Source organism: Anoplopoma fimbria, chromosome 2 (assembly GCF_027596085.1).
Source record: "Anoplopoma fimbria isolate UVic2021 breed Golden Eagle Sablefish chromosome 2, Afim_UVic_2022, whole genome shotgun sequence".
NCBI classification, from domain to species: Eukaryota; Metazoa; Chordata; class Actinopteri; order Perciformes; family Anoplopomatidae; genus Anoplopoma; species Anoplopoma fimbria.
The window spans coordinates 20,408,174-20,421,854 of NC_072450.1; the positions used below are offsets into that span (position 1 = coordinate 20,408,174).

The 13,681-nt window shown below is 41.3% G+C and overlaps 1 protein-coding gene across 13 annotated transcripts in view; it reads left to right on the forward strand.

Moving 5' to 3' along the window:
• The window catches only part of tjp1a (tight junction protein 1a), a 59,726-nt gene that overhangs the window by 18,721 nt on the left and 27,324 nt on the right, over positions 1–13,681 (forward strand). For all 13 annotated transcript variants that reach the window (XM_054620537.1, XM_054620493.1, XM_054620544.1 and 10 more), the window contains exon 2: positions 12,729–12,785. In XM_054620537.1, coding sequence (XP_054476512.1) covers positions 12,738–12,785 — 48 coding nt within the window. In that variant the 5' untranslated portion in view covers positions 12,729–12,737. The remainder of the gene's footprint in view (positions 1–12,728; positions 12,786–13,681) is intronic.

Here is a 13,681-nt window from a genome sequence, read left to right on the forward strand (position 1 = left end):
GGGGATTTGACACAGGGTGTTTTGTGTGTGAGACAGGGAGAGAGAGCAGGAGAGAGACGGTGAGAGAGAGAGGGAGGGCGCGGAGGGATGAGAGAGAGAGAGAGAGAGAGAGAGAGTGCATGTGGCAGCCGTGGCTCAGCTGGTTAGGGGAGAGAGAAGGAGGCTGGAACAGATTCATCCCAAGGCTTGTTGCCCTACATGCCTTCTCACACACACAAACACACACTCTCTCACTCACACACACTCACACACACACTGCTGTGTGTTCATTTGCTTATCTTTTGCTGTGTTTGTCAAAACAGCAGTGTCTTTTTTTTGTCTGGGAAACCTTCATCACGCTGTGGGAGATATTGTCCGCTGCTTTAGATGAAATATGGTGTAATTATCAGTATCTAGTGTGTAAATTTCCCAGAAATCAGACTTCTGTCAAGGCGTTTGCTTCTCTAACAGACCTTGCACAATTTAATTGATACACTATGATCTTTAAGGTGTTTATGATAAACAACTCTGGGGTCATTCTTATTTCCTGTCTCTGTCTGTTAGTTTCAACATTTTTGAACAATTTTGAAAAATGAAAAAGTGGGCGAGGGACTGAGAGATGAAATCACGGCCTTTTCCTTAAAACCTTGACACAGCGTAGACATAAATGATAATAGCAATATGGCATGGGGCACTGAATTTGACGAATTAACTGACCACACATTAGTATCTCGCCCAGCGTTCCCTTCGCCTCACTCCATTCCACTGGGAGACAATTTCGGCGGCAGGAAAGCAGGCACCAGCTTTGCAGACTGACTGTCCCAGCTGTAGCCACCATCCCATTCTTCTTCTCATTTTTTGTAACCAGTGTAACGTTAGCATGAAAACGTGACAAATAGCAAGCTAATGTTAGCTCGCTAACTAGCCAGCTGCTAAATGAGAAAGCAACAACTTAATGCTCTTGTCACAGCATAGGAAAGCACATTGCTATCATCAGATAATCATTAGCACTGATTCACCAGATTTTGTAATGTTCAGGTAAATTTCCAGAACACAGAAAGGAGAGAACAGGCTGTGCTGTGCTGTGCTGTGCTGTGCTGTGCTGTGCTGTGCTGTGCTGTGCTGTGCTGTGCTGTGCTGTGCTGTGATTGTAATGCTGTGTGGAGAGGCAAAGCAGGGGGTCTGAAGGGCGTTAACATTCTTTTATTTTATGATGTAGATTAGTCTCAAATTTATGACTCCATCTCAGATTGTTTGTATTTTATTATAGGCTAAAAGTGTTCCCTAATGGAAAAAGTCTCAGTAAGTGCAGTTAGCATAGAGCAGGGATTCCCACAGTAAGGTGCTGCAGTATCTTGGGGTGCCTTGAGAACAGGCCATGGGTGCAGCGTACTTATCATATCATTCTTCATTTATTGTGTTTTTTTTAATAGCGTTTCACTGTATCAACATTTTTTTAAAAAGCCAAGAAAAGAGGAAAAAATATTTAAAAAATCATATTTAAAACTTAAATATGCAGGTGTGCCACAGCTAATGACATGACAACTCACGGTTGCTTATCGTCATAGTAACACACTTTCTGACTTAAGGCTTTTCCAGCAGCTCAGTGGTTGCAAAAATAGTGACCTATGAAAAGATCTGACACATCAAATAGATCTCAAATACATCCTTAAACATCTCAGCCCTCAATACAGACCAATCAAATTATAGTCAGACTGAGCTGTCACTGTCTGTTAGCACATTCATGGTGGTATTGCCCGTTCCTGTTGATGATAACTTTGCACTATGCAGCTGTCGTCATAAACAACGTTCCGACTTTGTTTCAGATACTGTAAAGGATGTGGATGTGTTCCCTCTCATTCCTCTGGCCTTCAGTTGCCAGCCTTCTGAAAATAGCATAATGATTTTCCCTCACTGTATGTACACTGCTGAATAACAAGGCTTCATTACAGATTTTTCTTTGCACATTGTAATTAGTTCATTAGGTATATTTGAGCGTGTATGCTTCCTCTCTAATAGGGGTGCAGAGGAGTTCTTTTTTTAGATGCCATTAGAAGTCATTTGTGTGTTATCTCTCTGTGCTTGTGCATCTGTTGAACAATGAAGGCATCCCCCCCCCCCTCCCTCCCCTCCCTATCTATCTCTCATCTCTTTGGGGAATGGTAATTATGTTGCCAGTTAAATGCTGGGAAAATGGCGGCTTCGAACAGTAACTCATTAATTCACCATAGATTCTGCCCCACAACATGCCTATTGTAGTTAAGTCCTCAGAAGGCTTGGGAATGCCATTGAGTGGGCTTGGCCCCTTATTTTATAGCACCATGTGATTGTGCAGACTATGAGTTGCGGTACAGAGTTGCGTAGTTTGAAATATGTTGTGCAACTTGAAATTTGAAAGTCATAAATGTTTTTATTTCTGTGTCAAATCTTCCAACTGCCTGCTCCAAGTTTATGAACATTCAAAGTCTGCTCTTAATACAATAATCATGCGTTGTCTCTACAGTCAGACCCCTTGCTGAATCACCCTCTGTTTACCATGTGTGTGTGTAGTGACTGCTTTTCTGTGTGGTACAGTGAGGTGGATAGCATCATTTACAAACCTCAAGAATACCAATGTTTTGGTTTTGCACACACCCTCCTATAACCCTCTGAACCCAGAGCGTCTTGTCTTATGTTCTTTAACAACTTGTTATGCTCACTTGGTGTAGTATCTTGCAATGAAAAGTTAGCATTTCCATGAGAGGTTCCATGCCAATACTAGCTTTAACTTTTATTTTACTGTCAATTAAATGCCAATAAACGACACACATCCAGGATTTGTAGCCAACCGTGGGTGTTGCAGCATGAGGATTGAGGGGTGTTGATGTATCATTCTTTATTTTTTTGATTTGCTTTGATGGTTAAATGCTACTGTGGCTGTGTTGGGGCATGACTTGCATATGATCGATAGATGCTGTACAAGACTGTGGGGGTAATAAACCCTTCTGGTGAGATGTCAATAGTTGTTGTAGCTAATGAGTTTAATTTTATGTGACTCAATTATAGTTCATTTAGGCCAGTAAGGGATTCATAGGGTTGCTAATTTGTTCAATTCTGTTAATTTACAGTCATTTACGCTGCAGTCATTTCTCTGAAACGTTATCAGCCACATGTGGGTAATCACTGTAATTATCAGCCAGACCGTGAATCCTGACCTTCACAGTGACTGATAATTGTCACTGATACAGTCACTGATGCTTGTTTATTTTGGTTCTCAGATATCAAATCGTCCCAGTCACTTTATATTATCAAATGTAATTCAGTTGTTGTGTTGTTCTCTGGCCTTGCTCTCATTCCCATCGAGACAAACGAAGGGAGAAGGATTTAAAGTAAAACAGAGAGGGAGTTGAGGCAAAAAGATCCAGAGTCTGAGGCGATGAAAAAGTGAGGGAAACTGTTTGGAATGAGAATCCTGCAGAGTGAGAGAGCTGGGCCATGTCTCCTTATCTGCACATTCCTGGAGAGTGTATGTGTGTGTGATGGGAGGAGTAGGGTGGGAACACTGATAGTTGTGTGAGCGTCGATTGGCTGAATCTAAAGGTTCCAGTGCTGGATCTGGTTATCTTTCTCATTGCTTTGGCGTACAGTCTGTTTCCACAGGCACAAAAACAAAGTTGTGTGTGTGTGTGTGTGTGTGTGTGTGTGTGTGTCGATACGAGTGTTTGTGTCACTTCTCTATGCACATGTCTAGATACAGTCCACCAGAATCAGCAGTGAAAAACAAAGGTGTATGCCCCATATGCACTCCTCATCAGCCCACATATGTACTGATACCAGTAAATAAGTAAAAGTTTGATAAGCCAATAAATGCTAATAACAGTGTCTGTTGGATATATCTGTCAGCCGCGACTCATGATGCCATTTTCTCCCACGACGTTCTAATCAACCAAAACATCATCCAAATGTGACGTCTTTTTAGTTATTGAATTTGATTTCATTATTATTATTATGAGGAGGAAAATAACCATAGTTGCACAAGATGATCCCAGTAAGTGGAGACATATTCATGCGTTAGTTTATTGTTTTTGGGTATCAGATCCAGCCTTGGAGTTTAATCATCTTCACACCCAAAGGAGAAAAAAAGAAAAGCGTTCCTTTTAGCAAAACATTTTCCACCTCTTAAATACACTCATCGCTCTGGTGAGGGTGGGCCCTCAAATCCAAAGAGCGGAGAGAAGCTCTGCCCAAGAGGCTATTTGAAACTTTGAAGTTTGTGAGAAATCCAAAGCTAGAACTAAACCAACGGGAAGGATTTAGGAAAAGTTGAAAGTCAGAATCCCAGCAGAAGTCACCACTGTGTGACCTCCACACTGCCTGTCTCTCTAGGCAGAGTACAGTTGGTGTGGTTGAGCTCGGATGACTTTGCTGCTGGGTAAGCTGCACATGAGAAGTTAGCTAGCCTAGCGGTGTGTCTGGGTCAGTGAATAGCAGAGAACAGCCCACTGAACATCAGCTCTGAGGAGCTGCACTGTTGTCAGTGAAGATAATCAGAGCCTGCACCTGGACCAGAGGCTCCCATGAAGCTTTCACTTTATTCAAGTGGAAATAAATTACCTTAATGATTTTCATAAGATTTCAGGGATCAAGCATGGGAGTTGCAAATGGACATTATACATTATATTAAAAGTTTATGCAATTAACGTTATGATGAAGTAAAATGTTGATTGTGTGCTTCCCCAGTTTAAACGTAGCTCATCCAAGCAGAGCTGTATAAAGTCCCTCATGTCTGTTATTCTTAACATTAAGCATAACACACAAAGAACATTAAACTAATTGATCTCCATATGATCAACTGCCAAGAAACAGGAATGCAATTTTTCTTAGCTATACTCAGTGTTCTGAGCGAACAGATGCAGAACAAATACCAGTGCTCTTTTCATTTTTTCAAAATCTGTATATCTCACTATGAAGCTGATTTGGATCAGTAATTCCTCAAAGTTTGGATTAACTCATTGATGGAGGCCATTTTAATCATAGTCGTTAACATTTATACAAAATCTTAATGGCATCTGACTGTTCAAATCTCATCCAGTGGGACAAAGTATTTGCACCATGTGGACCAGCTATCAGCTCTTGCAGAGTTCTATACCTCAGGGACTACTGGTGGGTTTTGCCTTAAGTTTTACAGCAGACACAAACATCATAGGTGGTGATTTAAGTAAGAAATACCTAGAGTTGTCAGCGGCAGATTTGACAACAATCACATGTTATCACAGGTTTGATAAATCATAGACGGGCATCATCAGCTATGTTGGACCTCCGCTATAAGAGTATAGATAGTCGAGTGTAAAACAGATGCTGTAAGAAACATGTTCGCTGACATCACACTGGTCTCAGTTCTACATCCTGCTATTGTCCATCCAGCTGTCCATCCGTCCATCCGTCTATCCATTTCACTTTGTCTGCTGTCAGGAGACAGCAGCAGTAGACTTCATAGGGAAGCATGGCTCAGATTAACGTTTTAATCCAAAAGCCTGGATTATAGGTTTTGTATTTTATTCCTACCCTCACTATTCTAGCAGTGACTCTGTGACAGATAGTTTTCACTCAGAGGTGTATGTGTGTCATTCTGTCTGTCTGTCTGTCTGACTGTGTTTGTTTGGTGTGTGTGTTTGTGCATCCTGTATGTTATATTGAGGAGAGTCCTGATGGAGGGGTTTTCAGGGAGCTGTATGGCAGAGTATAGCTGCTGTTTGAGACTAATTAAATCAAGCATATTTGAGCATGTCAGCACAACAGTACATCGTTGCTGACTGAGGCTCTGCATCATCATCATCATCGTCATCTGCCTATTGGCTACTCGCCCTCATCTGCACACCCACACTCGCAGCCCTCTCTCCTCCCATCACAGTAATAACCTGCTCTAAAAATGGCTACTGCTGAACTCATCTGTTGACTGCTGAAAGTGACGACAGATATTTCGTTGGGTTCGCTGTTTCATGTGCACTTCACAGGATAGTACAGTAATCCTGAGAGACAGAATGTAAAAGCTTACATTAGAGCCTTTAATGCATTTGCATGTGTTTTCTGTTGAGTGCTTGCCCTCAAGAAAGAGCTTGTGCGTGTGTCTCTAATTATGTGTTAGTTGAGCGTGCTGCTGCTCTACTCTTTCCTTTGGGTCCGGTAGGAAGGGAGATGCGGTTACCACGGATGCAATTGCCCCAGTGACGGGGTGAGCTGCTGGTACAGGGTGGTGGTTCTATGAGTTGCAAGACTAAAATGTAGATCGTTAATCTCAACTTTACTCATCTCCTCTCCTGTCCTCTAGTACAAAGAGGTTTTGTTTCAGCGTTTTGACCTCTCTGCAGTTCACCATAATGACAAGTTCACATTGAACTTTATTCAGGTGTGTGATTAAGTGCTGAATTTCTACCTTTTTACGGATGCATATTTGTAGTTGAGCTTATGCACGTGTATGATAAAGGGAGTGCCTGATAGCCACAATGGGGAAAAAAACCTGTTTGACCTGTGTGTATTTGAATAACAACACAGTGAGATTATACACTTGCCCTCTAAATCTGTAGTAAGACTTTCTTTAGGTTGCAAGTCGTAAAATGAGGTAAGTATACTAGGAGGGATTTTCAATAGTGTGCACAGGGATTTCTTCTCTGGAAGCTGAAGCTATTTCCTGCAAACAGGAAGTGAGTGTTTTCCTGTGGGTGATGTGGCTGCTATTTCTTACATCCTGCCTCGGGCTATCAGAGAAGAGCAGGCACACTGACCTAAAGCTTTGTCAGGATTTTACCTCACACTTGTCGTCATCGAGACATTTGCTGCTACTATCACCATTGCTTGTTATTTCTACCTTTACCTCAGAATAATTTGATGTGGACAATGAATTGTTCTTTTTTCAGTGGCAGAAATGTCAGTCCTCATGCACTCTTTAATCTTTGCTCTTCACTTCTCCTACATTTTTAACCTGTGTGTTTTTGTCGAAAAACTGCTTCTTAGACTGTGTTTGATACGCCCACTTTGTGAAGTATTCCTTTGATTCAGATGAAGGGAAGTTAGATGGAGGGAGGTGGTGAGTAATGGGTTGACGGACAACAGTTTCATTGGTGAAGCACTGATAAAGAGCTTTTATCATGCTTCTTCCATACCTCCTCTCCGCTCATGACATTCCTCTTGAGAAGATGACCTCATTGTCACCTGCTCCTTTGTCAATTTCCTTTTTAATGGAATAAAGTTCATTCTAAATGAGGGGGGAAAAAGTTGGTAGAGGTAAGGATGTGTTTGGCTACAGACTTCTCCATGGTTTTATTCTGTGCTTAATGCTGCCAACTTGGGTATGTGACTCAGGTCAACATGTTTTTGGCTGTTTCTGGCTGAGTGCCTTCATTTCCCAAAAACTCCAGTGATGCTTATCAGCTGCCTTTTTATTTGGTTGCAGAATGGATGGTCTTACAGGGCACAGATTCTTAAGATGTTGGCAGTATGTGCTCGGTCTGTGTCATATCTTTGTATATGTGAACATGTTTGATAACTATGGAGACTGTGAGGCATGTGTGATGACCTGACCCTGTGTATCAAAGCTTTCTGCAGCAGGTTATTATTGGCCGTTTCATCGCCCATTTTTCCAGTCTGTTCATCAGTATGCCATGTCCCAAAGAACTGGATTAGTCTCTGCCTTTGAAGAGCCTGAGTGAGCTGTTATCTTCTGTACTGGACTCTGTGTTATAGTGGGCAAGGCAGGGCCAAGCCAGGCTGGCTCTGGCTTGAACAAAGAGGCCCTTTAGTCTTAGATCATGGTTGGTGTTTGTGTGTGTGTGTGTGTGTGTGTGTGTGTGTTTTTGCACAGACGAGTACACATGTTTGGTGGCTGCTCTTTGTTTCCCAGCCCTGGGCCTTGCTGGCCAGAGCTCAAGCCTGACTAATATGGATGTATAAATACACTAGGCTGCCGTCAGTTTGTGCTACATCAAGCACACCATTGTTTCACACAACTCTGTAACTTCAGAGATAAACCGCATCCTTTGTTCCCGTCAGTATTATTATTACTTTACTCCAGAAAAATGAGTTCTTGTTTGTTTTGGCCGGACATGTTCTGTGATCTTTGCTTTTGTATGATGTGACCTGGTCCTGTAACAAAATACATGAGATAACCAAATTACCATTTGACACTGCCAAAGCTTTTCCACGTACAAAATTCCTCTTTGTGGATTTTTGTTACTGACAGATGAGACCACAGTGGCCTCCGCGAATCACATCACATTTGATGTGAATGACTGTTTGAGTAAATTGTTTTGTCCATGATGGGGTCATTGTTCACTGCTCATTAACTTTTCAGCAATGTATTATATGCACAAACAAATTATAATTTACCGTGAAGACACCGCTTGACTTGTCAACATGTCTTCTCGGCTGTGATGCCGACTGCACTCTGCCAGTACTGAGTATTGTAGCGATAGGGACGGCCAACTATTCCCATCATGCCTGCCTAGCCCTGAGGGCTGAACTGAGTAGTTTAAGTTTGCTGTTTATGTTCCAAAATGCAAATGTTAAATGCGATAGTAATGTAATGTGTCTGTTCAGAACATGGTGGGTTATGTCTGTAAAAAAAAGAAGTCATTGTTAGACGTCAAAAGAGCGGAATGATACATTGGTTGGGTTCTATTTTCTTCCTACGTCTCAGTAAACTAAGATTAAGCTAACACATCACTTGTGTTCACTCTGTTTTTACCCTGCATATACCTCACACTCAATCAGCCAGCCTGTTAATCACCACTTCACATGCTGTGATTAATTACTGTAATAATCTTATCTGAGAGACTGAGCCGTAGTCCCAGTGGAGTAAATATTCTAAGCAGCCTAAGAGACAGACAGGTTCTCTCTCCTAAACCGTTTAGCTTCTACCAGTTCACATAAAAGCTCTAGCCTATATCATTCTTTTGAGAACCTCTTCTTCTTTTTTTATATAGACTTTCTTGCAATCCAAAAATTAAGTTGCATAAGTCTCAGTGATTATTTTGACCACACAAACATAGCCAAATGTGAACCGCCACAGTTTGCCAAAAATATTTTTACTCCTCAATGGACACTGGCACTCACCAGTTGCAATTCATCAATGGTCATGCACCCGGACTGGCTGTAGGTCAACTTAGAAAGGCTTGGTTGAAAGTGGCTCACTGCTTTAGCAATGAATCATAAGCAAGCAATTCAATATATTATTTTCAGCCCTTTTAATGTGATGGGAAGTGCAACTACAATGCTACAATATGCAGTATATTTAACACAAACATCACTCTTTTCTGATACAACCCAAATGTAACATAGAAATTAAATTGTGCTCGCCATTAATCTGTAAGTGTCTTTTTACTCTTGTGACTCGTATACCTGATCTACTACCTCTGACTGGTACAAGCATGTCTCCGCCTTGATGGCTCATACATTCTCACTTACTGGAAGTCCTCCCTTGGACGGCCTATGGTCAGTGTGTGGGGGTGTTTGGGTGCGTAGGAATTCAGTAATTTCAGAGTGTTTTAAATCTGGCTGAGCAAAATATGTTGAACACAAAGATTTACAAGTGCTTGATTGTCCTAGCGTGCTTTTAACAAGGATTAAGTTGAATGGTTTGCATTCATTTGTGACATATGAGGTACGGTTAGGAGACAAGTGAGCATAAAATAAAAGGAACCTGTCATTGAACATGTCAGCCTCAGTCAGATTTAAGTGCCCTGTCCATTGGTATTGTATATGTAAGTTGTATAAGCACAGCCTTGCTCTCCTCCTCCTCCCTCTCCCTACCTATCAGTTCAACCCACAGTTCAAGGACAAGGCCACCTGCCTGCCTGACCGCCTGGTCACATGACCCCAGGACACTGTTTTTTCTCATGGTGTAGCCCCCCTCTCTGTCCTCCTGGACTGTTGGATGAATGAATGGATGGATGAACGGATGGATGAATTTATCACAAAACACTTTGGAGGAATGGATGTGTTTGGGAATGTCGGGGGGGAGCCGTGGTTAAATGGGTCAGGTCCCTTCACACAATAGTGGCATAACTGTGAGAGTCGTAGGGGCAGACAACGGAGAGGGAGGCGGGGAAGGAGGGTAAGAGAGGGGCAACACCAAAGCCCTTTGCGCCAATTATGGACATAAATAACATCCACACAGAGCTGACATGGAAATTAGGGTCAAAGGGTTAACTGTGTATTCAATAGGTTCAGGCCAACTGAACTGAACAGAGTGAATGGAAGAGCACAAACACAGAATAGGAGACCTACAGTAAGTCCAACATAACTTACTGCCTACAGGGCCACATGCCTACACTTCACTGTTGGATTCCGACTGAAAACAGACCTGTGTTAAATGTTGTTTAGGTACCAGTGAGACGATGATATATGATCCAGGTTGTCCAGTTGTAGTAACCGATTGATGCATTTAAACGCGTATCAGATGTCATAACACTACACAGCAGTTTGTGATGCTCACTGACTGGATCCATCTATCACGCCTGCAACTATTTTATCTTCCATAAAGACAATCACAAAGTAAAAAGGAGAAATACGACATTCATGTTACAAAGTAATCCACCAGGAATGTGTGCTTACATTTATGTGATTTGTGACTTGTACTTATCCTTGGCTTTGTCAAATGTCTCTCCAGTCTCCCCACATACAGAGCATTTACATAAGCTGTTACTACCTGTACGTCAGCACACATCCTTCTAGATATTACCCCAACAGTTTAAATACCGTAACTCATGCAAACCATGGTTATTTGGAACCAATTTAAAAGCTCAAATGACTCATAAATGATAAATTTACAATAATCAAGTTTAGGGCTGCAAATATGGATCGTTTTCATTATATGTTTTTGGAAGAATCAATCAATCAATCAATCATTCGATCAATATTTTTTCTATAAATTGCCATAAAATAGTAAAAAATGTGTTCTATTGGTAGTCCAAAACCCAAAACGTATTCTCTTTTAATATAAAGAAACACGGATCGCTTTTGAGAAACGGAACTAGCAGGTGTTTGGCCTTTTTGCTTGGAAAAAAGACTCCAGTGAGGCTAATCAAGTATTTGAAATAGAAAATTGATTTACGTTTGATCGAATAATCCACTAATATTTTATTTAAGCATCAAGAAAATCAGCATTTCCTTCTTTGTGTTCGTTTGTGACCTCGGTGTGTGTCTTCATCACATGCAGTTGGCCTTATTACAATGTTGACCTGCTGTGAACTTTGTGCTTAGGTTAAGGGAAGGTGATGACAGTTATGACCATGATGATGTTACAGATGATGGGGGAGTTGTTTTGGGGATTAGGGGATGATTAAGGGGTGTGGGAGTGAAATTATCACAACTGCAGGGTTTCGGGTGGACAGATGACATGGTGTGTTATTTTAAAAAGCTGATAATAGAAGTTGAAGTAAATGAGCACCCTGCCATGAATGTGGTGTTGGTCTTTTCCTTCCTCTGCCACGTTGGACTGTGCTCAGCACTCTGCCACAGACAGCTGTGCCATTACTCCCTGCAGGCAGACAGACAGGACAGCAGTGTTGCTTGATCAGCTGGAGGGAAGCAGAGTAAAGCTGTAATTCAAAGCTGGGGACATCGCACTCTGGGAGTTAAAAATATCTAATAGTAGTAAAATGATCACAGTTTTATAGTTTCTTATAAGACGTTTTCTTGAATTTTCCATGCTTCATATTGAGTAAACAAAACCAAAAAGCCCATGCTAAAAGATGAATCATGCATAGAGAGTAACCTGTGGGATTAATTGGAGAATGAATGAAAGCAAAAGATGCATGCCTGGCATCAGTTTAATCCAGTGTGGCAGCTCAGGGGAGCAGCTAAATATCGTCTTTGCTTCAGCTCTCTCAGATGACCCAGTCAGGAATGATATACGAATGTTCACTCGGTCGTCTGAGCCTCAGTCAGTCTCTGCTGGCTGTTTACTCATGCCGCTGTCATTCATAATCTTTTCACATGTAGACTTTTAGGACTTAGTCGTGCAAATAAGCAATAGAGTCTACCTTGCTGGGAGCCAAACAACAACAACAGCTCTGACTGCTGAAACTGAACAGGATATAGAAACATTAAGCATGCACACAGTCACTCTTCTCTAAAGCTACATATAAACAATGTTTTCTGAGCAGAGTTTCATGAGTCATTGACATTTTGAGTGTGTTATGTCTTGCACGCTGAACACTGGTTAAATGTGCACTCACTGAGTTGGTACAGGCACAGAAGGATTTCACAATAAAAGAATGTTTAAAAACACGGCTAAATACATACGCATACTTAATCAAAAGGTCCTAAAGTTAATTATTATTTAATTAAAATTAAATAATTATTGTCATCAGTTGTAAATGGTTGAATTGTGTTCATACCTGTTCAAAAATGTGAAACAGAGTTGGAGACTTAACCCGTATCTTTTTTTCGGATTTTCCTAGAGATGGTTATTTAATGGACTGCTTACAGGTGGGTATTTCTAATACCTGTCATGTATGTAAAAGACAAGGCATTAGACCCTTCAGTACAATGCACTTCCAATACATCACTACCACTAACTAACTACTGCCTAAAAATCTGAGTTGTCTTAAAACCTTGCAGACTCAAAGTCTTCCTAAACGGAACATTAAAAACTTCACAATGACAATATTTGTTGCATGTTATTTTGTAATGGACTGCCTTTGGATAAAAAAAAAAAAAGTACTTATAAATTGACCCAAAGATATTAATCCCTCTTGTTTCTTGCTTTGCAGAGTGCAGCGATGGAGGAAACGGTGATATGGGAACAGCACACAGTGACCCTTCACAGGGTAAGTGTTTACAACTCTTTAATCCACTCGCCTCTTTCTTCTCTTTTGTCTTTTTCCCTCTCTGCCTGTCTCTGGTCTCCCAATCCTGCAGTATGTCTTGTGTGTTCTTCACTTTTTCCTCCATGTCTTTCGCTGCCCATCCATCTTTCTTCTCGCTCTGTGCGAGAGGGCCAGCTGTAGCAGCAGGATGTGTGCTACTGAAACAATAGTCAAGGAACACAGATGGCAGGAAACAAGGCTAAGGAAGACAGAAATCAGCATCCACATCCTTACTACTTCATTTCACTTCCTTCCTGTTGGCAACATTCTCTTCTCCTTAACACATCTCCAGGGAAAGAGAGGGATGATGGCTTTAGTCCCTGTGCTTTTTGTCACATAGATTGCACCGGTGCATATAACTGATAACCCCTCTGGCACAATCAGCATCATCGGGTTAACCATCAAACTATTCAAAACCAGATTAGAGATAGCTGATAAATAAATATACTCATTATCTTGTATGCTGAATTTCTGAATGTACTTGCTCTGCGACAGTAAAACAGTAGTAGTAAGTTGATGCGGTTGTGCAAGTGGGATTGTATAGAGCACCTGTCTAGACTGGCTTGCTTGCCTGTAATCTAATTAGCAGCGGCTTTATTGAGTCTGAAGCAGATGACCAGTGTTGCCTGCAGTTCTCTGCCTTGTGGTTAACCTGTGTTGTTGTGGTTGTAGGATTACATAAGATGGCTTGCTCCCTTGGTGCTGGCTTTCGCGTAGTCAAGAACACAAGTCCTCAGAACCTACATGGAAACCTCTTGTAAAATTATCATAATAACTCGCAAAAACATAGATTTGTGCTTGTCTACAGTAAATCTCTCAGTATTTTAAAGCCATCACATTATTTTACTTAAATAGCA